At 38.2% G+C, this 25,505-nt stretch overlaps 4 protein-coding genes across 6 annotated transcripts; 3 read left to right on the top strand and 1 right to left on the bottom strand.

The window, feature by feature from the left end:
* Positions 1-3,536: 3,536 nt before the first annotated feature.
* On the top strand, positions 3,537-7,089 carry NGR-A34 (neuropeptide receptor A34). The gene is made up of 8 exons (XM_028309929.1): positions 3,537-3,623; positions 4,148-4,296; positions 4,577-4,731; positions 5,014-5,192; positions 5,399-5,521; positions 5,605-5,799; positions 6,145-6,318; positions 6,644-7,089. Exons 1-8 carry the CDS (start codon positions 3,561-3,563, stop codon positions 6,842-6,844), a joined length of 1,239 nt encoding a protein of 412 aa, XP_028165730.1. The 5' UTR covers positions 3,537-3,560; the 3' UTR covers positions 6,845-7,089.
* Positions 6,670-10,277, bottom strand: LOC114356643 (SET domain-containing protein SmydA-8). 2 transcript variants are annotated; one of them, XR_003656229.1, is made up of 4 exons: positions 8,840-10,277; positions 8,102-8,286; positions 7,264-7,709; positions 6,670-7,233 (listed from the first exon to the last, which is right to left on the bottom strand). XR_003656229.1 is itself a non-coding variant. In XM_028309928.1 (3 exons), exons 1-3 carry the CDS (start codon positions 10,149-10,151, stop codon positions 7,560-7,562), a joined length of 1,647 nt encoding a protein of 548 aa, XP_028165729.1. In that variant the 5' UTR covers positions 10,152-10,276; the 3' UTR covers positions 7,187-7,559. The 2 variants fall into 2 exon arrangements, 1 of the variants encoding a protein (XP_028165729.1); XM_028309928.1 differs by having other exon boundaries at positions 7,187-7,709; positions 8,840-10,276.
* Positions 10,278-12,054: 1,777 nt separating this feature from the next.
* SmydA-5 (SET and MYND domain containing, arthropod-specific, member 5) lies at positions 12,055-25,498 on the top strand. 2 transcript variants are annotated; one of them, XM_028309931.1, is made up of 6 exons: positions 12,055-12,181; positions 20,578-20,610; positions 21,501-21,685; positions 22,126-22,251; positions 23,521-23,643; positions 23,891-25,498. In XM_028309931.1, exons 2-6 carry the CDS (start codon positions 20,578-20,580, stop codon positions 24,978-24,980), a joined length of 1,557 nt encoding a protein of 518 aa, XP_028165732.1. In that variant the 5' UTR covers positions 12,055-12,181; the 3' UTR covers positions 24,981-25,498. The 2 variants fall into 2 exon arrangements, with proteins under 2 accessions (XP_028165732.1, XP_028165731.1); XM_028309930.1 differs by lacking the exons at positions 12,055-12,181; positions 20,578-20,610 and adding an exon at positions 20,931-20,988.
* LOC114356646 (uncharacterized) lies at positions 17,138-17,850 on the top strand. Its single transcript, XM_028309932.1, has 2 exons — positions 17,138-17,617; positions 17,816-17,850. The coding sequence occupies exons 1-2, from the start codon at positions 17,310-17,312 to the stop codon at positions 17,823-17,825; spliced, it is 318 nt and encodes a 105-aa protein (XP_028165733.1). The 5' UTR covers positions 17,138-17,309; the 3' UTR covers positions 17,826-17,850.
* Positions 25,499-25,505: the final 7 nt, after the last annotated feature.

Genomic DNA, 25,505 nt, shown 5'->3' with positions numbered 1-25,505 from the left:
ATAAAATCTAATAAAATCCGTCTGTGGAGACATGCGGTGGAATCGTACGTAATGAAATGAATGACGCGCTTCGAGTGGAAGGTAGGGAGAGTTGGTTAAGGAATTGTTGGATTTTAACTGAGATTGTTTTAGATATGACTCATTAAATTTTGCGACCTGGAAGTCCAGGTTAGCAAGGGCTAATTATTAAACACTGTTGCTCATGTAAAGGTAGTTTTAGATGATATTTTGGAACAAAAATATTCATAGTTCGTGACACTCAAAGTAGCCAAAAAGTTGCTACGCGTCTTTGTTACAATTGGATTAAGGTCGTGTTGTCAGCTTTTTGGGTTCTTTAGGTGTCATGAACTGTTTGACTGACTGTACTGTCCCCCGTTTCTTTCTTCAATACGACATCCATTTTTGGGCGCACCAGCTGCAGCACCGCCAAAACAGTTACGAGTCGAAGTGGTCGCTATTGACCAAATCGGTCGGATTAATCATACTTATCATAGTTATTAGGACAGGAATATAAATATCAGAGTATTTTTGATTAAAATAGTGATACTTACATGGTTTCCGATATGTAGGTGTGTCACAATGAATCCCGATGAGATGCGAACCCGCAACCGCTCTTCCAGGACCCCTCACCAGGCGGTCCAGTCCAGTAACCTGTTTAAAAAAAATCCTTTTTAATAACAAAGTCTCAAAACAAACCTGCACCTGCATTATCCGCAAATTGCAGACTTAATAAGAACATGGAGTGACGTTATTTCGCTTTATCTTTCGCAAAACGAGGCGAAGACGGCAAAGACAGTACTTAGGGTAATTGCTCGCCGCAACGCAGAACAATCAGACGTGTCGCAAAGAATCAAAATCAGGGACGGAGTCAGGGCATACTTTGTTTTTAGTTCGTTCGTTCGTTTCAGCCGAAAGACGTCCACTGCTGGACAAAGGCCTCCCCCAAGGTTTTCCACAAAGACCGGTCCTGCGCTGCCCGCATCCAGGCACCTCCCGCGACCTTCACCTGTCGGAGTGGGAGGCCTGCCCACACTACGTCTTCCGGCTCGTGGTCGCCACTCGATGACTTTTCTGCCCCAGCGGCCATCAGCTCTACGAGCTGTGTATTTTTAGTTCATCACAAACTAAAAATAAAGTACAGTAGAATCTCGATTATCCAGATATCCGATTATCTGGACTTCATGGCTCTAGTTACCGATTTAGGGCCCCAATCATCGATCCATCAACACAGCACGGCGCCGCCACCGTAACACGGTATCGGACGTCGTCTTGATTTGATTCACATGATCTAAGGCCCAGTTTTTTGATTCATAGTTATAACTAATTGTTAAATTTTGCTACTAATGGTTAAATATTAACAAAATGGAAACTAATAGTTAAAAAATTTACTAAAAGTCAAGCTAACCATTGTTCGAAAAAATTTTTTTCTGATAATTAACCACTTGTCATTTGACATCTGTTAAATTTGACTATTGGTTATTTTAACTACGAATAAAAAAACTGGACCTTAACGATGTATGCAAACCAGTTTTCTTAAAAAAAAAAGTGAATTATTGTTTGATTTTCCTTTGAAATCGATAGACCTATAGGCTCTTTTAAGAACAATAAAATTGACGATGAAAGTTCCAATTTAATTAGCCCAGAGTTCCAATTTAATTTAAAGTTATTTTTGTTTTTATTTCGAAAGTTGCCCCAAGTCCGTCCCTGTTTTACAGACTGCTACATGTCACGTTTTCTATTACACACTAGCAAATTTAACTTCGCAATTATGCCGAGTTTTATTATGGGGTTAGACCATAATGGCACATTTGACTGCAAGGGATTTGAGATGTGTAAGTAACCTCATTCGAAGAAATTAAAGCCGACAGTGGCTTGCAAGTGTCTTGGAAAAAGTTGCGGCGAAAATGTATGAAATGTATGGAGTATGAAAAATGGAAGATTGTGGGTGTTTCTTATTGTTTTAATGGAGTCGAATAAGTCAGACTAATTACCTATGTACTTCCAGAAATCTTTTAACTGGTTTTTGTTTACGGTTATTAGGAGCCTTTTATCTAATATCTATTAACTGCTTTATGATGGCTTTCAATAAGTACTTATTACATGTTATCTACTTTTATGTAGCCGAACGGTAAAGGTATCTGACTGGCCGACTCGCGATCCGAGGAACACAGGTTCGAACCCTGTCGCCGCTTGAGTATTTATGGTGAACCTATTGGTAATAAGCAATATTTCTATTTTACTTTAGAGAGGTTAACGTGGCCGTTAGTAATTTGTGCAACACAGATAATTATTAAAAAATAAAACTGAAAAAGGTAAGTTTGATGAAAACAGGTCGTCAGGTAGCTTTCTTAAAGGTCATGATCGCCAGCCATTATATTTGATTGTGTATGCAAACATGAGCACAGTTTATAAATACATTCAAGCGTCTTATCTACACATAAGTGACTCCCAAACATCCAAGTTAACTGCATTATAATGAAGTTTATTTTATTGTCTTGGTTTTCACATGACACTCATAAAAATGTCGTTTAGATGTGTGGCATTAAGATTACTGGATAAGCTCAATGTCAAATTGTAGTAAATTATGGTCATTTGTGTAGAATCGGCGCTTGAACATGTTAGAAAAATTACCTATTAAAATTACCTGCGATTTCTATGACCCTTCCATTATTTTTACTCAGGCAGATATAGTGATGATGATAATCCACAGTATTTTTATCATCTTTCAACATTATAATTTATTGTTTGTCCATTCTCCATAAAAAAATGTTTTTAATACAAAAATAATTATTTTGTTCTAGTCTGGGAAAAAAAATATTTCCTAGGATTTTAACAAGATTTTAAAAATACTGTACCTCTAGTAGGAAAAACTTTCGAGTTCGTTTCGTTGCGTATTCAAAGTGTCATCGAAAAATTTTGTATGAAAAATTAAACAGCGCCCCCTAGGGCGGCTATAATATAGGGGGCGCTGTTTAATTTTTCATATGTATTCGCAAAGATTGAGAAATTCTTTTTCTCACTAAATCAAAATATTTTTTCACGCCATCTATCGCTTAGTAAAGACACTACGCAGTAATAACAACAGAATCCCTAGACAGCGTCATCTAGCGGTAAGGTACTGCACTAGGATAGCTAACATTGCCATCTAGTGTCGAATAGCTGAACCAACTTCACAGTGAATAAGATTCCTAGCATCAAAACTTAAATAAAAGCTAGTGAAAAAGTTTCGTACACAACTACTAGATGTCACTATTTGGCAAAAAGTACTACCTCTCTTATCCGACTGCAGAAAAATGTATTCTTAATTGGAAATACAATGTAAGTAAGTAAACAATTTTTATTGTGAACTTTTACTGTAAAAGATTAACTAAACAGTTACTTTCAAACGAATTGTTAAGTTTTTCCAGCTTAATTATTACTACGCTTCGACCTTCCCAGAGCAAATCGGTCGGGTATTTTGACACAATCAATCATAAAGATAAAAAAGCTTTCATGGTAATGGACTACTGCATATTATCTCGAGTGGCAGATAGCACTTGCCATTCCGTCATGGTTTTTGAATGTGGCGTCCGTCTTTTTGGGAGCATTGGACCATGGATTTGGATGAAGACGACTTGCTCAACGTAAGTTCTGATTTATTTTACTACGTGAATGCCATTTCTTTAAAGAAATATAAGTACCTAACTGGTGAAGTTTGTAAAGTACCGAGTTATTTTTTGGTAATAATAAACCAACGTTAACGTTAAGTAGGTAGGTAGGTACTTTACTTACTGATAATTTTTATCATTGTCTGATGATTAAAATAACTCGAAAAAGCTCTATCTTTAAAATTACGATTTAAAGTTAAGTTTAAGCTTAAGCCAAAGTTAACACAAGATTAAGGTACTCTTAAAACTTATTATTGACATGAATGTAATGAAACAACATTCGAGTAGGGTGGATGTACCTAACTTCTGTACGTATACAAACTTAGTCGTTATTTCTATCTACGCTTGAATTCAAAAAGTATAACCATAGTCTGATAAGCTGTACACAAAAGGTATATGTTTTACTCAGCATCCATCCACTTTTTTTAGGAAGGAGAGGCGAAAGTTTAGAAAGTTTCTTTTTTTTAAATTGACAAAATGGCCGCCAATTTTCTTTTCAGTGGGACACAACGCAGCATGACTTCCCCAACGTGCTGTGGATCATCAAGCCCCCCCAAGAGATCGCCGTCAAGACCATCGCCATGCTGGTCATCGGAATCTCTGGGATATTTTTCAACTCCATCATCCTTATTATTCTTATTCGTAACAAGTTAGTTTTTTTATCAGGAGGCAGTGATTTTATTTATTGAAACAGACCTATCATTACACAACGTACAATGGCCAAAAAATATTTGATAATTTAACCATTCTGCCTTAACTTATTTTTGGATTTTTCATTATTATCTTTACTAGACTAATGTCAATAACCTGTACCTACTTATATAAAATATTGGATGCAAAATACACTGATGGATTTTTGAAAATAAGCAATGATTTTGTGTTCGTAAAAGTTATTTTGGTTATCGTAAACTAAAATATTTAACCCATAGATGGCTCTGGTGTGCCAGCAACATGCTCATCGGCAACCTGGCGCTGGTGGACCTGGTGACGCTGCTCTTCTGCCCGTGGTTCATGCTGGTCAGGGACTTCTACCAGAACTACGTGTTGAAGACTTTCGGCTGCCAGTTTGAGGGCTTCATGCAAGGTATGGATCAAAAGAGTCGGTAAATACATATTTTAGGTTCATCTTCTTATTCATCATTCAGCCACAGGACACCCACTACCTACTGATTTGGGCCTCTAGCAGTGATTGCTAAGTTTCTATGTCAATTTGCAATTTGGTTTTGGTTTCACAATATTATTAATCTTTATATTCACTAACAATACATTTTGAAATACTACCATGACTATCCTTACCTTCCATTTTTCTCATTCCTTTTAACTTTGAATGGTAATCATCATCCTAACCCCTGACGGGTCTTTCCAGCGTCCTTACTTCTAGCGGGCGTAGGTGCGGTGATGCTGGTCTCCTACGACCGAATGGCGGCAGCAGCATTGACCTCTGATGCAAGGGTCACCAGGTCCTTCGCACCGAAGCTGATCTTCATCACTTGGTTCGTTTCTATACTCCTCTCACTTCCATGGATCATCAATAGGGAGTACACGGTCAGTATCATCAGCATAAAACCAATTAATTTGTAAAGGTTACATTACATTAGTAAGCAAAATAAATAAATATCTACTTGGATACTCGAAATAAATTAATGGAATGGGATACTTTCATTTACTAGCTAGATAGATAAAGATTTATGGAAGAGAAGTATTATGAGACTAGATCAATTATGGACATCTAAAGTTTGGAAATTTTGCAGGAGAGACAGTGGAAGAATTTTCTCGAAAAATACTGTGTCGAAGATGTAAAAGTATTGGGAATTTACTGGCATTTTACCTTATCTTTCCTTGTATGGATTCCGCTCGGCTTGATGGTTATTACTGTAAGTACCAATACAACAACATAATTATCAGTTCAAGAATCTCTTGATGCAGTGGAATCGTTAAAATAAATTATTGTTTCCAGTATGGGGCAATAATGTGGCGTCTGGAATGTAGTGCCCGTAAGCTGAAAGCACGTGGTGGAGGTCAATCAGTGACCAGAGCTAAGAAGAGGGCTATGAGGATCACAGCGTGTGTTCTGATGACGGCAGTCATATGCAGGATCCCATACACCGTGCTCATCTATTGGAGAAACCGGCTGCCTAATGAAGTGAATTCGGTAAGAAATTGTAATTTTTAATGATAAAGATACACTTCGATAATGGGTAAAAATACCATCTCTCTTCATAACAATAATTTGCTCTGAAACAGTTTTTGCCGAATTTAGGACAATTTAAAATCTGAAACTGATTAAAAGTTAATTTAAGAGTTCTATCTCAGTAGGTATTCTCTTTCTGACCAACTTTTTGCGACGTTTACCTACCTATATTGTAAAGAATTCAAAGTAGGAACTACATTGATTGTGACTCTCGTAAATTAAGTGGTAAAAAGGGCTCCTAATAATGCAAACTAAATGACCCGTGATGATGTTATTTAAAATGATCGTTCTTATGTATTTACATAGGTAGAAGGCAGCTACGACGCGATGTGGTTCGCAGCTAACTACTTGATGTACACGAACAGTGCCATCAACCCCCTCATTTATGGCTTCACCAACGTCAGGTTCAGAAAAGCCATGGACATCACCCCGGGAGTAAGGTTCTTCAAGTTCGGATCTTGGTGCTGCATTTGTACGATAGTAAGCATTTACCTTAGGTTATCATTAGTCAAGGCAAATATAGATAGTACCTATTAAAAAAAATGTAGACTGTCAGGGATCAAGGAACACTTTTAATGTGCTAATTTAAACAAAAATGGTTGTTAACAAGTAACAACAATAAATACTTTACCACGACTTCGATGATATTTATTTTTAAATAAGTACGGATTAAGGCAAATCAAGCCAAACTCTGTGGCATTTTATGTAATAGCAATAAGTAAATACCTACTAGAAACAAAATGTACGTGCTGTTGATTGGGACGATAATTTTGGGGAAATTGTATTTGATGTTATTCTTTTCCAGTTCAGAAAGAAACAAACGATACCATCGGACAGAACCACGGAGAAAGTATTCGTGATCGAGGGCAGCCCTCGACAGAACAAGAAGTTTGCACACGTCATCAAGAACATCTTCCACATCAACAAGGAGACGCTGGACTTCAGCGTGAAGAATGAGGACACTCCGAAACCAACCAGGATCACGCCTGTGAAGTCCGACATATAGATCGTTTCATCCACGAAGACGCCCCACCAGTCTCCCGCTAATGTTCGAGTGTTATCGGTACACGCTAAATCATCCATGAGTGCACACGTACACTACAAAAATGACGCTCAGATTGCTCAGAATCGCTTCCTCGCGCTTCCCTCGACCAAAATTTGGTGGGGTGCGTCTTCATGGATAAAACAATTTAAAGCTTAAGTGGTGTTGCTATGTCAGTTTCCATTTTTAGAATAAAAACTGTGTAATTATGGTTTAATTTTAGTCAGATACCTACTTGACATTAGATCCACGCAAATAATTTAAAAGTACAACTATTGAACAATTGGACCTAGGTAGTACGTATGACAATAATTATAGTAATAATAAAACCATTTAGCCCACCTTTAAATCCACAGATATAGATATACCTGTGTTTCAATCCAACTTTCTTATCTTCGGGGACTTTAATTTTTTCCGACTAATTCATCTTTAGGTGTCTTTAGTTGTTTGAAGTACGTGATGTAAATAAAATAGTACCTACTAATAATACGGGTATTTCAGAAAAAAAGCTCTATGGAATTGACGTTGTGTATTGACCATTTTTATTGCTGGTTTTATACAATAATCAAGACTATAAAATAAATAATACCTGTGTCATTGTCAGGGATATTTTGGATAATATTTCTCCAATAACAATAAATAAGTATTTTCACAAAATTCATGACTTTTCTTATGCATCTTATGTGGCCGAATCGCCGTTGCAATCCGTTGTATCTAATTGTTGAGCTACTTCTTGTATTTTGGCTTCTATGATTTCTTTCATGTCAGGTTCCACTCGTAGGATGTTGGCAGCTTCTTGCAGCAACACCATACTTTCCATGAGCTGGTCCTGGGGAAACAAAACAACTTGTTATGATGGAAATATCAAAAGGTGAATGACCACGAATGACCGATAAAATTAAATGTAGTGCACTTTAGCTTAATCCATCCTTAAATCCTACTGATCGATCCACTATTTTGTGTCTCTTCTATATTGTGATAACAGTTTTAAGGGTTAAAAATTATCCATTTTCGATTCATCATCATTATCATTTCAGCCTTGACGTCCACTGCTGAACATAGGCCTTCCCCAATGATTTCCATGTTGATCGATTGGTAGCGGCCTGCGTCCAGCGCCTTCCTGCTACTTTTATGATGTCGTCCGGTCCACCTTGTGCGCCACCATATTTTCGATTCTATCTAGGTAAATAAGTCAATTGCCATTTTATCATTTAAGCCTACCTGAGCACCAGCCTTGGTTATTTTCTCTGCTTCAAACTCTCGTTTAGTTTGGACTGTTAGGGCTGCCTGTAAATCCAACAGAAGTGTCCCACGGAACTTGGTCCAGCCTGGCTCCAGCTTGTCTGCTAGCTCCAGAAGATCATGGCATAGCTCTATCTTGCGCTGAAGTAAGTTGTCTGAGAGTTCTGGAAGTTGAAAAATCATACATTATTCTAAGTTTAATACGAAAAAAAATGGAAAACCGAGACATCGTGCTTTGGAGGATCTTCAGGCTGTGGAATGATAGGTACATTAATTTTAATATTTATATATTTTTATATTTTTAATATTTTATACTTATAATTGTAGAAATGTAAATATAATAGTAAAAATGTATAAAAAATAAGCCATGATTGATGAATGAAAGCGTGAATGATACTTTTTTAGACCATAGGCATCATTGAACATGACTTGTGCCAAAATCAACCGAAATGATATCTCGATAGTACGTCAATAACTGTTTATATGAACCTTGGCCGCTTTGGCATGGATTTTAATTATAGCTACTACCATTGATTCGCGGTACCAATGTCGAGAACTAGTTTCATTGACCCTTGAAATAAAGAGGAGCCAAATTTCCGAAGGCAAAGACAGGTTTTCTCGGAGATCTAAAACTAGGTTTAAATATGTATCTGAAAACAAATATACAGTAGGTAGGTACGTAAAGCAAACACGTACCTAAAATAAAAATGAAATTACCTGATAGCATGTATCCTTTGAAGTTTCCATATATTTTCACCAAAGCCAACTTGGCTTGAACCACTAAATGATTATTCGGATGTAGGGTTTGACTGTATTTCTGAATGAACTCTTCAAATCCTTTTGGGCCATCCTTCTTTAATTTCTTTAGTTCCTCAGACAGTGCGTTATTTCCCCAAAACATTTGCCTGCTTAGTATAAAATGGTCACATTTCTCACACTTCCAAGGTGCTGCTTCGTCCAATGGGTTTGAGGATACCATCATAGGTGGTTTCTCTGAACCAAACACTCCAGGTCCATTGCAAATTGAACAGTAAATACTACCTAAATAAGATCCAAGTTCAGTTGGGTCCTTACATCTGTTACATTCACAGTCAAAACATTTTGCGCTTCTCAAATGTTTTCTTCTATCCAGAGTACCCCATAGAGATTGGGTGTATGTAGCCGTTATCAAATCACCTTTAGAAATTGGCACTGTTGCTATAAATGCCACATGATAATCATCACCAATAATAATATGGCGGGTGTTAGGCGTACAACTGTGGTTCATCATGGATGCAGTGACATAAATAGCCCTTAACTTCTTAGATCCATCTGGGGACCTAACATCAAAGGAGTTGGTGTCGTATATCGAGGCCACTTTCAATATCGTTTCCTCATCAAAGGGTAGTCCGAGGACTTGTATAACAAAAGTTACCAGATTAGCTTTTAGAACTGTGTACAATGGCGTATTCATCCGATCCTCCAAATGAGACTCTAATGCCATAACATTTTCGTACTGTAAAGGGTTTGTGGTATTCATTAACAACACTCTAAGTGGAGCAATAACACAATAAGCTGCTTCTGCTTTATCTTGGTGCTCGAATTTAATGTTGCACTTGTATTTCCTATCTGTCATAACTTTGCATTCTGCTTTATGCACATCGGCTTTTTCACACTCCGGTCCGCACATAGGCCAGTTGCATGATGTGCATTTATAGAAATCGTACGTGTCCTTGACCTTTATTGGTTCTAGTTTTCTTCCACAAGTCAAACACTGAGCCGGGCACGTCATTTTGGGACCTAGCGCTGCTGGTTTCTCTTTCAGAATCATTTCACCTTGCTTGATGTCTCTGGTGGCAACCATGTGTCGTCCATAAGTGTCGGAGTACTGTATTTTGAAGGCGCAGCATTTGAATTTGTGGCCTTCCCTCCAACTTAGTTTCTGGTGGGCTTTGGAGCAGTAGTACACGAGTTTGCAGCCTCCGCAAGTTTGGTTGGCGGGTTGTTGACACACTTCGCAGGTTGGGATTTCCTTCTTCGTGGAATTCATAGTTATTTCGTAACCGAACACTGAGCGGGATCGCGCCCGTCCCGGTCCGCTCCCAACACAATACTCGTTTTAAATAGATAGACATAATTAACACGCGGTGGATGGGAGACGTGCCAACGAAATGAAGTATGAATATTGTTAGCGAATGTTCTTTTGTAACAATACAAATGGTATTGCACCGGTTGACATTATAGATGTTACGCTTTTGTTAGCGGAGTGGATGGTTTATGCCTGTCAATGTACAGTTTAACTCATAGGTGATTCAGATTGGATAAAAACAATTGAATAATGTAATGATCGACCATCAAAGCAGTTATTGTTGTTTACATTTCTTTAAGGCATAACAATATACAACACTATTTCAGTATATTTTACCAGTTTAGGTTTGGTTTAGAATTTACTGTGGTAGTAGATGGATTAGTCTTTTCGTTTAAAAATAGTGTGTAAACTTTATGCAAAAATGAGATTCACCGATAGAGGCGCTGCATGGTTCATCTGATTCTGTGGTTCATCCACGAACTTGTTATTATTCTTGTTTAAAGAAAGTTTTGCGAATCTCCGTTAGGGGCGCTGCTCGGTTCTGCTTTCTTAATGTATATTTGTATTAAATAACTAATGTACAGTCACGGAATGAAAAGGTTCGTCAGTTTTCAAATTGATTCCTTCAACGAATCGCGAGCACATATTACCTTTTGAAACTAAGTTATAGTATAATCTCGAGTTAGTGAAAATAATCTGTAACTGTTCGTCAGTAAAGTTCAAAATTATTCAGATCAAAGTTATTTGACGATTTATCTTGTCAAGATTATTATGATTGATAAACTAAAACCTTCTTGTTGGTTCAACCTGCCATTATTATTTCTATTAAATAAAAAACAACTACATTTTGTAACATTGCATGGGATAGAAAATTAAACAAGCAAAACCTTATTCGTTAGCAAACGTCATATTTATTTAAATGTTAGCAGCACTGTTTCTTGCACGGTTATGGTTATGTTGGCAGGTTTGACTCTGACAGTACCTAGTGCAAGCGAAAACCGACACTAAGGTGACGAACCTTTTCATTCCGCGACTGTACACAACATCATAAATTATATTATTTAAGCATTTTCAAGTTGTTTTTATGAAACTCTGTAATGTCCCAAAATATTTTATTTCACTTTATCATACGAACTGATAATCGAGTAGTTATTCGAGCCCTAACGGTTCATTATAAAGTTTTCAAAAAAAATCTTATACTTACCTACATACCCACAGAAGTTACAAATTCATTTAAAAACGCCTTCATTAATAATAAAGATTGAAGGAAGGCCCTGGATGCAGGCCGCTGCCAATCAGCCATTTAGAAATCACTGGGGGAGGTCTATGTTGTTCACCGCTGGACGTTATATTGTGGCTGAATGATGATGATGATGAGTTGCAGACCACTGTTGTAAAATAGTTATAATTATTGAAAAAAAAGGAAAAAAATTACTTGCATTAACTTCTTTATAGTTACAAAACGGTGTTTCAAGCTTATGTATGTCCACAACGATAATTTAATTTTAACGTATGTATTTTAATCAATATTATAATTCAATCATCCGCTATCACCTCATCATCATAATTATAGCTCTACCTTAAAATACTCACACTTACCTTACCGTACAAGCTCAGCTTAAAAGTTAGCTATTCGGTGTAAGAATCCAAAATTTCTAATGCCGCTACATAATTAGTGTGAAAATTAAACCAATTCAATATTATTAAATCAAAAAAACTATCATAGACTGTACCACACCACTGGCTGTGCGTAACAAAAACCTTACCGAACACAGCAGTCGTCTCCCGAACTTTTCCGGATGACCATTAATTTTTTCAGGCTATTCATACAATATCTTACGTAATCCAACGATACATACAGTTTCCTCTGGACGCGCGTTAGTGTGAAACCGGCGCGCGCGCACACCATGCCCTGAGGGATTTTCCAGTGTTTTTTTTTCTTTTTTGTGGCCAGTGATTTTTTTGTTTTGGATTTTTCGTTTTAAATCAAGGTACGTGGTGCAATAATATGTATTAAAAAAAAGTGAATTAAAAGTCATAAAGAATAGCGATGAATTTTTAACATTTTTTTTCGTAAATAAAAAAACACCTACGTGAATTTGTGTGGATGCTTAAGGTATTTTTTCCTAGTAGGCCTAGTATCAAAAAGTTACAAGATTACTAATGTACTAAACAGTTGGCAAACTTATAAGACGTCTTGTAGGTATTTTTCTATGGAAATAAAATTGAATTAAGAACACTTCATTATCATTCCAAGAGTTTTAGTGTGATTACTACCAATATTACTTAACTAGTAGCTAGAATCCAGAAATAATGTTCGTGTCGTAAGATTACTGAACGAAATATAATTTAGGTATGGAGTTTTTTGTGTAAAATTTTTCATGCATCCAAAAATGTCCAGCAATTCTATGCTTGTTGCCACACATTTACGAAATCCAGTTCAGAGACCGAATAACCCGAATACTGTGGAAAATATAACTAAATCAGCGATTCTCAATCTTTTTTATAGACGTCACACAGATGTTTTGATTTTGATGGTTCATCATTTAATTTTGTTCGTTTAAGCCAAATATTATTATGTCCACTACTGGACAAAGGATTTCCACAGCGACCCTTACGCTGCAAGGATTTACTTAAGTTTGGCAGTACCTACTGAAATTAGGTGGTGCTTACGACCATAACAAAATTTATACGGTAACTTCTGGGCAGAAGCAGTCTTAATTCGATTCGCGTTCAAAAACATAGTCAAAAAGTTGATAGTGACAATATTGATTTACTGAAACTAAGTTCTTATTATGTTGAGCATGGCTGGCCTGAAGCAATAATATTGTTTTACAGTGAAAATTACGAGTCTCGAACAGAGCAGTGTGTGTTGCCAGTGTTGATATATGGATCTGAAACGTGGTCGCTTACTATGGGCCTCATAAGAAGGCTCAAGGTCACCCAAAGGGCGATGGAGCGGGCCATGCTTGGAGTTTCCCTGCATGATTGAATCAGAAATGAGGAGATCCGCAGGAGAACCAAAGTGACCGACATAGCTCGCAGAATTGCTAAAATCAAGTGGCAGTGGGCGGGGCACATGCCTCGTAGAGACGATGGCCGTTGGGGCAGAAAAGCTCTCGAGTGGCGACCACGGGCTGGAAGACGTAGCGTGGGCAGGCCTCCTACTAGGTGTACCGACGATCTGGTAAAGGTCGCGGGAAGAGCCTGGATGCGGGCAGCACAGGACCGTGCATTGTGGAAAACCTTGGAGGAGGCCTTTGTCCAGCAGTGGACGTCATTTGGCTGAAACGAACGAACGACAGTGAAAATAAAATCTATTATTTATAGACATTGTGACACGTTTAAGGCGATTAGAGTCCTCAATGACCTTGGGCGTTTGACCTTCACGCCGCGAGCAACACCCGCGTACCCCGCACCAAAAACTCCGATTTGACACCGATCAAAAATACACGGGCATAGGTAGATACAGAATAGAAGCTCTTTCTTCATACATTACTGCCTATTATTTTAAACTTAAATTCATGAACCTTGATGTCGGTGTCATTTAACTCAGGCGTAAAGGTATTTAATAAAGGGACAATATTATTTGATCCTCTAAAAACTAATTGATCTTTTTTGCATGTGCACTTTTAAAAATAAATGATGTTTTTTATTATATTTTATCTTTATATTAATTATTGGGTCTATATTAGTTGATCTACGGATAAATTATGAATGATCTTCATTAAAGGTAACATAATATTTATCTTTTAATGNGAAATGTTGTATAACATATATTTTTTTCAACTATTTTTGTCCAGCAGTAAAAGAGGAGTAGTCTTTACAAAATGCCCATTTGGCGCGGATTGAGGACACTAATCGCCTTAAGAGAGATATTTCTTTAATCAAACCACAGATAGCGATATTAATTATTTATTAAACTTTATTGACAAGTAATAAGGTTTTTGCAATAGGTAACAGATAACAGCATCTCAATCTAAACACTATGGGTCTTATGCCGTTGTAACAGGTGCCAGTTTTCAACAAGTTGTCAAGTGTTTGCCTATAGTGTTTTGAAAGTCCTTAATTTGCACTTGAGGGTTAAATGCTGGATCTCGTCACCTGCCAAATGCAACTGGCAATCAGTCAAGTGGCGGGATGTTTGCATGACAGCTTACTAGGTAAATAGGTGCGACGACAGTGCACCGCTACTGCCAATTTTCTGTCAACGCACACCAGCGTTGCCAGTTTTTTTTTTTCGCCAAGTCGGGACTTTGGTACTTTTTGAGTGAAAATAGCGGGATTCTTCCGTCAAAAGCGGGACATAGTAAAAAAACGTATATAATCAAAGGTTTTCAAATATTTATCTTTTTATTTGACTTCAAATTACGTTTACGTGGCAATAGATAGCAAAAGTAGCCATAGAAAATGTATTTTAACAAAAAAATAATATTTTAAATCAGTATGGCTAGCACGAAAATCTTTCGAGTTCAAATCGCCATCAAAAGATTTAGTACGAAAACTACAACAGCACCGTTTTGTGGACGTGTCGTAAAGTGAACTTAGTGTAAGAAATGGTTGCACGAAACTTATTTTGAGAATCAAAATTGTCACGTTATCGTTTAATTTGAAGGTTGAGTATCGAATTTTATCGGATACGCAAACGATTCGAAGACGAATGTTGTTCATGCTAGAGGTACAGATTTACTCTATCATTAAATTCGTCTTTAGAATAAAAAAAGAAAAAATATCGAAATTAAAAAAGTTTTATTATTTACAATAATATGGCGTTTCAAACAATAGTCTGGTGAAGTGAGTGTTTCTCTCCGAAAAGCGGGACCGAGCCTGTCCCGCGCGGGACATTTAAATTTGATTAAAAAATCGGGACGTCCCGCCAAAATCGGGACGTCTGGCAACGCTGACGCACACTCATCTTTAACCTACTTTTCGTTAATTTCACTTAATTTTGATAAAAATATGCGATGTCATGCGTCAGCGAATACAGGGAAATGAGTCAAATTCAAAGTCTTAATACTGAAGTATATTTACAGAGCTTGTAAGATTGGTAATTTTTTTTTTTTTAAATACGTCACTTCCCTTCTCTTGACCGTTGGTCCTGCGGGTTTGATTCTCAGATGGTAAATCAGTCAAACGTTTGGCAATATGGTCTGGTTGACAGTTGTTTATAAATCAGATTTTTCTTTCTTTCTTTTAGACACTTCCCCTAGTTCTAACATTACCCTATCAAATTCATTGTCTCACTTTGTACATTTTTAAAACTTGTCACTAAATTATTATCTTACTCGTCTGGTATTAAAGTGAATTTTCTAAAAAGAAATGCTCTAATTTGAGGCAGTGTAACGATTGCTACGGAAATAGCCCGCGTAACCCACTTTACGTCACACCCTGAGTTGATCCAGGGTTGACCACACTTTTCCCATGGAAACTACGTTTTTCTTTTATCTTTCCGCTTTAGATAGCAACATAAAAGACCAACTGGTATTCTCAAAAAGGCCATCTTCTCAAGGAAAAAGATGGTAAAAAACATAACCCTCCTTCTGGCGCAGTCGGGTAAAAATCGTGAGGTCGAAGACCGATGGACGTTATTTGGCACTTGGATCTGATTTTCACGTCGTACTTGATTGAACCTATGAACTTCCTTTTGTCGGGTGACACTGTTGTAATATTGTAACATAGGTACAATTAATTTAATGTTTTGAATATAAATTGCAGTTAGCAACCCTAGTGTATATTATGACTTCACAGAATGGAATGCCGAGTACAAATCAGTTTTATTACCATTGAATATTTGCAAGCGAATTTGAGTCTAGTAAATGGAGCATAATGTCAAGTCTGAAAATATATTATTGTGAAGCAGTCATACTAACTAACTGTGGCCTGTAGCCTGTAGTGTAGCTACATAAAATAATGATTATACTCCACAATGAATGCAACAACTTTCCCCTAGAGCAGGGTATCCAGGGCCGGATCGTGAATTTGTGGGGCCCTGGGCTGAAACTACTTGGGGGCCTATCATAGTACTCAACTAGTAGCCATGCCAAAAAACTGTTTCTATAATGATATAACTACACTGGTCATCACAAAAATCGACCCTCCCGCGACAAGCACTTTCAAACGTATGCATCCCCACTTCCCACCAATATTGGCACCATTTAAATAAAAGCCTAGTTCTAAACTTCATTTCATTAAAGGAAAGGTTTTTTTACCCCAAAAATGTGTCTGTAGAAGAATCCAGAGTCACTTCTTCAAAAAATAGGTAGTTACGCTTGAGCCAACTTTTATGGCTATAAAACTGTTAAGTTGGGATTAATATCCATCTGTTAAAGAGGACACGTGAGATCATTATTTCCGATCTCTCTAGCTACAATCACGGCAAAGGTCCTTGACAGTGTGCTTGACTCTCTACTAGATAAATATTTAAAATCACATGATGCTCAATTCGGGTGTAAGCCTGAACTGTCGACCGAGTGCGCCATCCTTAGTCTTAAGCACACTGTCAGGTACTACACGGATCGGGGGACTCCCATTTACGCATGCTTCCTCGACCTCTCCAAGGCGTTCGATCTTGTGTCTTATGACATCCTTTGGGATAAGATGAGGAGGCAGGGCATACCGTCAGAAGTATCACAAATATTCCATTATTGGTATGCTAACCAAATTAACAGCGTAAGATGGGCTAACGCTTTTTCTGAGGAGTATGGGTTGCAGTGCGGGGTGAGACAGGGTGGGCTGACGTCTCCCAGGCTTTTCAACCTATACGTCAATGACCTCATTGTTGTCCTTAGCAGTATGCGTATCGGATGCTGGGCAGATGGTGTTTGTATCAACAACATAAGCTACGCTGATGATATGGTACTGCTGGCGCCAACAGTGGGGGCTCTCAGAAAGATGGTGGGTGTGTGTGAAGCGTATGCTAAATGCCATACAGAAGAGCGGATACATGGTATTTAAAGCCGCCAGTAAATGTCCAAACGTGGTACCCGACCTCTTGCTGAATGGGGTAAAGTTAAACAGAGTCACTAAATTTAAATATCTCGGACACTACGTTACTGATGACCTTAAAGATCATGTTGATATCGAGAGGGAACGAAGGGCGCTGGCAGTAAGGTGTAATAAATGTTGACCCGCAGGTTTGCCCGATGTAATGACCATGTCAAGATCACTCTGTTTACAGCATACTGTCAGAGTCTATACACCGGGAACCTGTGGACCACGTACTCGCAGAAATCGCTTAGCGTCCTTCGGGTCCAATATAACAACGGTTTCAGGGTGCTGTTGGGCTTGCCTCGCTTCTGCAGTGCTTCGGAAATGTTTGCTCAGTCGCATACTGACGGCTTCTTTGCTGTCCTACGCAAGAAGACTGCCTCGTTGCTCAGTAGGATACGGGCGAGCCCCAACAGTATCCTGAAGACCGTGGCGGAGAGGTATGACTTTCCTATTATCCGACATTTCCTTCGGCTACTTCTTACCGAACGGGTTGGATAATTAGTGGTATGTTATAATAAATAAATTACTATCATAGTATCATAGGCACCCATTTACTAACCATGTGGATCATTGTTATCTTTAAATGAATAAATTGAATTGAATTGAATTATTTGGTTTTATAACCATAAAAATTGGTCTAATTGATCCCAGAGGTGAGCCCAAAGTGAGGTCTTTTTTCAAGTCACATTTATTGTATATCGCGTTTATGTTAATCGTTTATTAAGAAATTAAATGTGTTTTTCTTTAAGGATATTTATTGGGCTTGATTGTGTCAGTAGAAACGAGTTTTCCTGTAAAACGAAGGTGGGCCGATTTTTGTGATGACCAGTATATTATTCTTATACATAACGGGTGAAATTATAACTGTGTTGATTTCTTTTTAAATTAGGGCTGTATGGTTTTTTGTTTTATTATTAATATTTATTTTGTTTCATTTTTTAATCCATAAAAAAAATTACATCATATATTTTTTATTGTACAAAAAACATAAATATTACTTAAATCTACGCAAGTATTAGTTGTACAAAAGGTGACCTTATTGATGTGTAGCAATCTCTTCCAGGTAACCTTTGGGTGAGAGAGAAACCGAAATAGAGATGTACATTGTATAAGAGAAAAATTTTAATCAATATTTTCTTATGACGTTGTCACGTAAATATATCGTCCGTAAACCGACTTTACAGACAACTATTTTTTTTTTCAAATACTTTTTAGCGGGATCTGGGGGCCCCTTGTAACCCCGGGGCCCTGGGCTGCAGCCCAATCAGCCCATAGGTAGATCCGGCCCTGAGGGTATCCCAATTTTTTTTTGCCAAGGAACCCTAATTGATTATACTTTTCCTAGCGGAACCCCCGTACTACTCCGCCCGCATGCCCTGCCCCTTCCTTGTGCGTAAACAAGTCAGTGCGAGCGAACGTCGGTCACGAAACGTGGGATAATATTTTTTACGGAACCCTTGCGGCCTTTCCACGGAACCCCAGGGTTCCGCGGACCACCATTCGGGAACCGCTGCCCTAGAGAACGAAGTTAAAAAAAATAAAAAATACCTTTTTATAGAATATTGTCACCAGTACAGATGATTTCTCATTTTTGAAAATTAGATTTCGAAAAATCTGGCAGCAAGAAATCTTTGGAAGAGACCTTTTTCCAATAGTGGACGTCATTTGGCTGAACGAATCTTTCTGAAGCTCTGCAGCGGCCTTTGTGGAAATCTATGGGGAAGTTTTTGTCCAGCAGTGGACAGCATTGGGTTGAAATGACGACCCTTATAACAGATTTATCTCGTCATGGTTTAGAACTAACATGACTAAATAATAAAATTTTTGTTTCTCTAATAATTTGATATTAATAATTTCGCTAGAACACAGATTCGTTTATTTTCTGCCACTGCATTTACCTCGAATCCAAGATCACTGCAAGGGGACCTTGACATCTTAAGAGAGATGCCAAAATAACATAAGCGTCTTCGGGCAGCTGTATAAATCATTTCTGGACCAAAATAGAACTGTTTATGTGCACCTACCCTACCCACCTGATGTTTACCTCTATTTTATTGGTCTCTTTAAATAAAATGTAAATAAAATTGGTACATATTATTAGGATGCTACGAGTATTGAGTCTCTCGATAATATCAAATGCAAATTTTCTCTGTTATTGTCTAAATAAATTGGTCGAAAGTTGAGCATTTACTCGTACCTACCTCAATACTTTAAAACCACCGACGAAAAAAAAATACCGAATAATTTTTGTTGATAATGTTCACGTAACTAATTATTTATTATCTGGTCATAAATAATTCTTTCTTTCTTTTCAGCCAAATGACGTCCACTGCTGGACAAAGGCCTCCCCCAAGGTTTTCCACAATGAACGGTCCTGCGCTGCCCGCATCCAGGCTCTTCCCGCGACCTTTACCAGATCGTCGGTCCACCTAGTAGGAGGCTTGCCCACGCTACGTCTTCCAGCCCGTGGTCGCCACTCGAGAACTTTCCTGCCCCAACGGCCATCGACTCTACGAGCTATGTGCGCCGCCCACTGCCACTTGATTTTAGCAATTCTGCGAGCTATGTCGGTTATAGCGATGGGCGTTATTCGTTATCACGGGTTATTAAACGAGTGATCAGCCTGACCAGTGATCACTCGTTATCCAGAAACGCCTAAACTAGTTTTTTTCTTAACGTCATACAACGTTAGAATCTCTTCGTTATTCAACACGATTGTTTCCACAACGCTCTAAAGCTAAACTGATTTCACTCTTAAGCAAACAACATAAGGTAGATATTTGGTTGACATAAAAAATAACGTGTTTCCCGCTTCGTTATGACAGATTTGGTGACAAAGTCGTACATTGACGATTATTAAACATATTTTTTGTGACCTAAAGGAGTAAAGCGAGTAATGTATGGTGTCCAATTAATAAGGATCGTAACGAAACGAGTGCGTGTGCGAGTGAGAAAGCCATAGGGCGTTAACATAAGTGTGGATGAAATAGGTATAATGTTCGTCGTACGTTAGATATTCAATTGAATTTGAGTCTTATTTTGAAGGTCATAAGTTCCTAAATGCCTTGCAGCTAACCAAACACCTAACGTTATAATTATCACGCTTGCTTGAGAGTTGTGGAAATAACTTCGTTTAAAAAAAACTAGTTTTGAAAACGTTATTCGTGATTCGAAAACCGTCGCGTTTAGTTATTTCAAAAACCCATAACGACACATCTTTAGTCGGTTACTTTGGTCACTTTGGTTCTCCTGCGGATCTCCTCATTTCTGATTCGATCACGCAGAGAAACTCCGAGCATAGCCCGCTCCATCGCCCTTTGGGTGACCTTGAGCCTTCTTATGAGGCCCATATTAAGCGACCATAAATAATTATAAGAAATCTATTTTCATTTTCTAGATGGCGAAAGAAAATGCTGATATTCCTTACGAGGTAAGTAAAACCATAACAAAAATAATGACATCTATGAAAATAGACAAGCATTTTCTATGCTAGCCGCTTCCTTTAGCTTGCTGAAATAAGCAGATCCACTAACAATCCCTGTAACACCTTTTGTCCTCTTGTCAATAGATGGCTCTAATCAGAAAGTTAGTTTAAAATTTTCCTAAGAGATGGCGCTAAATACCAAAAATAAAATAAACGATCTTTTCCTTCAACAATAGAGGGCAGTGACTGTCTGGTATTCTTGAAACTAAAAATAACAATTCAAAGTGCAACTTTATTTAAGTTGTGGAACTTTTTGTAGTAGATTGTAGATCCATTGTAGTCAACATGCGGTATATCGAAGAGAAGAACGTCAGTTTTGAACATGTACGTAATAAAATTAATTTATCATTTTAACTGTCTCAGTACCTATAGTAAAGTTTGAAATAGTTATAGTTAGCGCCGTTGCATTTAAATTAATTTTGTTAGTTTCTTATGATGCGGTTATTAAATTTTTCAAGATAAAAAGCAAAAAAATAAAATGATGCCAGGAATCTTTGACGAGCTACGAGTATCTTTATAGATTATGAAGGAAAATAAAATTACTTTTATCGGTATTTAGCCTTAGGAGCACAAAACATAATAATAATAATATTATATAAGAAACAATAGTACAACCTACCTATTGAAAGAACCATAAAAACTAGACTGACCCAAATATTTTAACCCTTAAAAATGCACTTACCAAAATACACTCGCTGAGTTGCACCACCTAACTTTGACCGTAACTATAACGATAACCGGTGTTTTTTGTGTGGAGTTTGACAGATTTTTGACGTTTGTCAAACTTAAAGTACAATGGTGCAACCCAGCCTAAAGAATAAACCTGTAACTTCCAGGTGAGATCGTCGGACGAGCTCGGGCGCTACTTAGTGGCCGCCAGAGACCTGTCCCCTGGCGACTTGGTGCTCACGGAGCGTCCCTTGGTCTTCGGGCCCAAGGGTATGCCTGACCCGGAGGCGGTCATGCCCTGCGTCGGCTGCTATAAGCCTGTATCAACAGAAGCTGGAGAACGGTGTTCGAAGTAAGTATACTCGTATTCACCGTTAAACTTTTTTTCATGTAACAGGAGGCAAACGAGCAGACGGATCACCTGATGGTAATTTCCAAATTAATACGAACTAACTTTTGCCCGCAGCTTCAGTGTAATTTAGGGTGTTACAGATCGTTATAAATTTTATGGTACCTATACCTAATGCACAGCGTTGAAATTGGTTCGTTCGTGCGTCCACGCGCACTGTGAGACTAATGAGAAAGGGCGCAAGACTCATCATTGGTCTCGCCATCTTAGGCTGGGTTGCACCATCTTAATTTAACGTCAAAAATCTGTCAAACTCCATACAAAAAACACCGGTTATCGTTATAGTTACCGTCGAAGTTCTTTAGGTGGTGCAACTCAGCCTTAGTTTCTTAGTTTTAAAATAACAAAAACAGCGTACAATACCAGTGTTGCCATCTCCACAGGTGCGGCTGGCCAGTCTGCTCCGGCAACTGTCCGGGTCTGACGGACCCCCGGCACCACGGAGCCGAGTGCCTCATCCTCAGCGCCAGACCCGACTGCGAGCTGAAGGACATGTTCAACTATTACAGGTTAATAAATAAAATAACGTACAGTGTTGGGTAGTGAAAAAAGGTTGGCAAAAACTTACTTAAACATTCACGATTTTTTTTATTTGTCGAGAGGAAAATGTTCGTTTTATTCATACCTAGCTCATTTATTTCTTTCTCAAACGGGTCATTTTTGCGTCTATTACGGAAGAAGTTATCGTTGTTTGATAGTTCACATGTAATTTCATTTCAGAAAATCGATAATTCAAGTTTATGTCAACCTGAATCTAACAGCAAACTATTTAGAAGAAAATACGAACTCACCTTCAAATGATTTTTTTTTAAAAATGTCCCTTCTGTAGGATTTGTTATTGAATTAAGATGTCAATAATCTACGAAAAGCTTTACCCTTTCCGTACTCCGTAGGTACTTTCCGTAAACATTTTTTAAACATTTTAAACATTTTTATTTATTTCCACACACATTATCACTATCTTTACAGGTACTTAAAACCTAATGCGATAGCATAACTTAATCTAGGTAGGCTTAATAATAACTTAACAACTAACCATACAGTATTTATTTACATTTTATAACTAATAATACCCAAAGCCGTCCTTGTGAATTCACTCAGAGAACACGCAAACACGTCCACTTGTTCCGCTATCAAGTTAATAGTGCGCAAGGCGCGCGTGAGCGGCGCCTCGGCCAGCAGGTTGGTCCGCGCGCGCGGGAGCGCCAGCAGCCGCGGCGCGCGCCGCCGCTCCGCGTACCGGTCCGGCACACTGAATCGCACATGTCGAAACAGCTCCGCGTTATGCACCCTCCCCCTCAACATTTTGTGGATATAACACACCAACGCGAAGTCTCTCCTGACCCTCAGCTCGCTATACCCAACCATTCCCAGAACAAATAAATTAGGGTATTTCAGCGGATAAAATGGATAGACCCCATACAGCTTCAAGTACAGATACCTAATGAACTTGTTCTGAACCCGTTCCAACATGAGCTTATATTTAGTTTCGTGAGGTGCCCAGATAACCGCATTACACTCCAGCTGACTTCTGACTAAGGCGTTATATAAAGCACAAATCGCGGTGATGTTCGAGAACCCATGCGCTCTGCGCAGTATAAAGCCCATGCTGCGATATGCTTTCTTGCATATACTGTTTATATGTTCACTAAACGAAAGATTGGAAGTCAGCTGCACGCCTAGATCTCTAACCTCTACGACCCTTTGCATAGTTACACCTCCAACCTCATAGTTATGTACTACAAGATTACGCGCCCGTGATAACGTTCTGTATACAGGCACGACGCGCTTCTGCCGCTGCGCTGCGTGCTACTTCAATCCGTTGACCCTGACAAGTGGAGCAAGCTGACCGAGATGCAGTCTCACATGGAGTGCCGCACTCCTGGCACCGAGGCCTATGAGTAAGTACTTTTGGTGGACCATCCACTCACAATGTGGATTGATGTGATGACCTTATAAAGTTTCCAGGAAGGCACTGGATGCAGGCCATGTGGAAATTATTAGCGGATGCCTATTTTAAGCAGCGGATAGTCCTATGACTGAAATAATGATGATGATGACTTAGTTTAAAAAAAATTCTAACTCGGGCTAAGCTCGAACATACACCATGATTATGTTTCCTTTAATTAAATCTCCCTTATTTTCCAGTGACGCCAACGAGTTCATCGTGGAGTACCTCATGAATAACTTCATAAGCAAGCTAGACGAGGCCACCAAGAAGAAACACTTACCAAACATTTCCCCCGACCTCATCCACAAGATGTGCGGCATTATCGACACCAACGCCCTAGAAATCCGCCACCCAGAAGGCTCAGAGTTGCTTGCCCTGTTCACGAATACTTGCATAATGGAGCACAGCTGCATTCCCAACACTAAACACACATTTGCACAATCAGTTAAAGACAAAAACGAGTTGTTTAGGATTACACTCAAAGTTGTAGTGCCAGTACAAAAGGGGAATCATATAACTACGATGTACAGTCATGCATTGTGGGGAACCCAAGCTAGAAGACAGCATTTGAAAGATACCAAATACTTCGCCTGCAAATGTCAAAGGTGCAGTGATCCAACTGAATTAGGGACTTATTTGAGTGCTATGAAATGCCTAGGAGATGATGGGAATCCATGTGACGGTATCCATCTACCCGAAGATCCGTTAGATGATGAAACGGAATGGGCTTGTAACAAATGTTCAGTCAAAATCAACAACTCCCAAGTGAATATGATAATTTCACAGATGGGTGAAGAAGTGGAGAATGTGCAGATGATGGGTGGATCTCCGATGATGCTGGAGAATCTTCTGTGTAGACTGTCAACTTTTCTGCATCCTAATCATTACCATTTGTATGCAATTAAGCATTCTTTGATTCAACTTTATGGGAGACTTACAGATCAAATGTCCCAAAACATGCTGGATAAGAAAATTATGATGTGTAGAGATCTAATCAAAATAACAAAAACTTTAGACCCGGGCAATGCTAGATTAAGCTTGTACAACGCTGTATTACAGTATGAGTTACATACAGCTTTGGTATTATCTGCTAAAAACCCAAAGAATGATGGCACTCCTAGAACTGATGAAGAAGTAAAACAACTGCTAGTGGAAGCGAAAGATACTATTGAAGATGCGATTGTTTCATTAAAAGACGATTTAGAAGAGACATCAGGAAACCAACTTCTAGAAGTCATTGTTAAGAGCAAGAAGGAATTTGACAAGCTCTGTCAAGAAAAGAAGTAATCAGTGTCAAAATTTGGTTTTATTTTAAAGTTTTTTATGTTTTTACAAATAAATATTAATAATACTTAAAGTAATATCACAGGGAATTCTTTGTTACAGCTCTGCTCAATATAAACTTGTTTTGATTTCGTGTATCACTTATTAACAATCTGTATAATTAAGAACATGCCACTCATGCTTACAGTTGATACCTACTTAATTACAACATTTCATTCTTCATTGACTTCATGCTAATAAATCATTAAAATTAGGTTAACTTATCATTAAAACAACGTAACAGTAAATTGATGGTAATTTGGTTCAGGGTTTCGATCTTTGGATAATTTATTTGTAAAACCATACAGCTTTTTATTTTGCAGAGAAATAAAAATCTATTAGGTCTTTTCATTAGAGGCTTGCACCATCAGTGAAGTATATTATACTGATGGTGATGAGAAATATGACAAATACGAAAAAAGTAACGCATAGATTTGGTTTTTTAATTTAAATATACCCAAACATGCATAGCTTTTTATACATGTAACC

The sequence above is a fragment of the Ostrinia furnacalis genome, unplaced genomic scaffold (genome assembly GCF_004193835.3).
Source record: "Ostrinia furnacalis isolate ACB-3 unplaced genomic scaffold, ASM419383v2 OfSCF2841, whole genome shotgun sequence".
NCBI classification, from domain to species: domain Eukaryota; kingdom Metazoa; phylum Arthropoda; class Insecta; order Lepidoptera; family Crambidae; genus Ostrinia; species Ostrinia furnacalis.
The sequence above is the reverse complement of the archived record's forward strand: the minus strand, read 5'-3'. Positions and strand labels throughout refer to the sequence as shown.

Bases quoted from the DNA above. Each gene is read 5' to 3' on its own strand.
- NGR-A34 (XM_028309929.1), top strand. From the start codon at position 3,561: ATGTGGCGTCCGTCTTTTTGGGAGCATTGGACCATGGATTTGGATGAA. The intron at 3,624-4,147 runs GTAAGTTCTGAT...TTTTCTTTTCAG, and splicing joins ATGAAGACGACTTGCTCAAC to TGGGACACAACGCAGCATGA. The intron at 4,732-5,013 runs GTATGGATCAAA...GGGTCTTTCCAG, and splicing joins GTTTGAGGGCTTCATGCAAG to CGTCCTTACTTCTAGCGGGC.
- LOC114356643 (XM_028309928.1), bottom strand. From the start codon at position 10,151: ATGAATTCCACGAAGAAGGAAATCCCAACCTGCGAAGTGTGTCAACAA. The intron at 8,287-8,839 runs GTAATTTCATTT...TTCAACTTCCAG, and splicing joins CAAAGGATACATGCTATCAG to AACTCTCAGACAACTTACTT. The intron at 7,710-8,101 runs GTAGGCTTAAAT...TTGTTTCCCCAG, and splicing joins TAACCAAGGCTGGTGCTCAG to GACCAGCTCATGGAAAGTAT.
- LOC114356646 (XM_028309932.1), top strand. From the start codon at position 17,310: ATGTTGACCCGCAGGTTTGCCCGATGTAATGACCATGTCAAGATCACT.
- SmydA-5 (XM_028309930.1), top strand. From the start codon at position 20,950: ATGCGGTATATCGAAGAGAAGAACGTCAGTTTTGAACAT. The intron at 22,252-23,520 runs GTTAATAAATAA...TTCTGTATACAG, and splicing joins GACATGTTCAACTATTACAG to GCACGACGCGCTTCTGCCGC. The intron at 23,644-23,890 runs GTAAGTACTTTT...CTTATTTTCCAG, and splicing joins CCTGGCACCGAGGCCTATGA to TGACGCCAACGAGTTCATCG.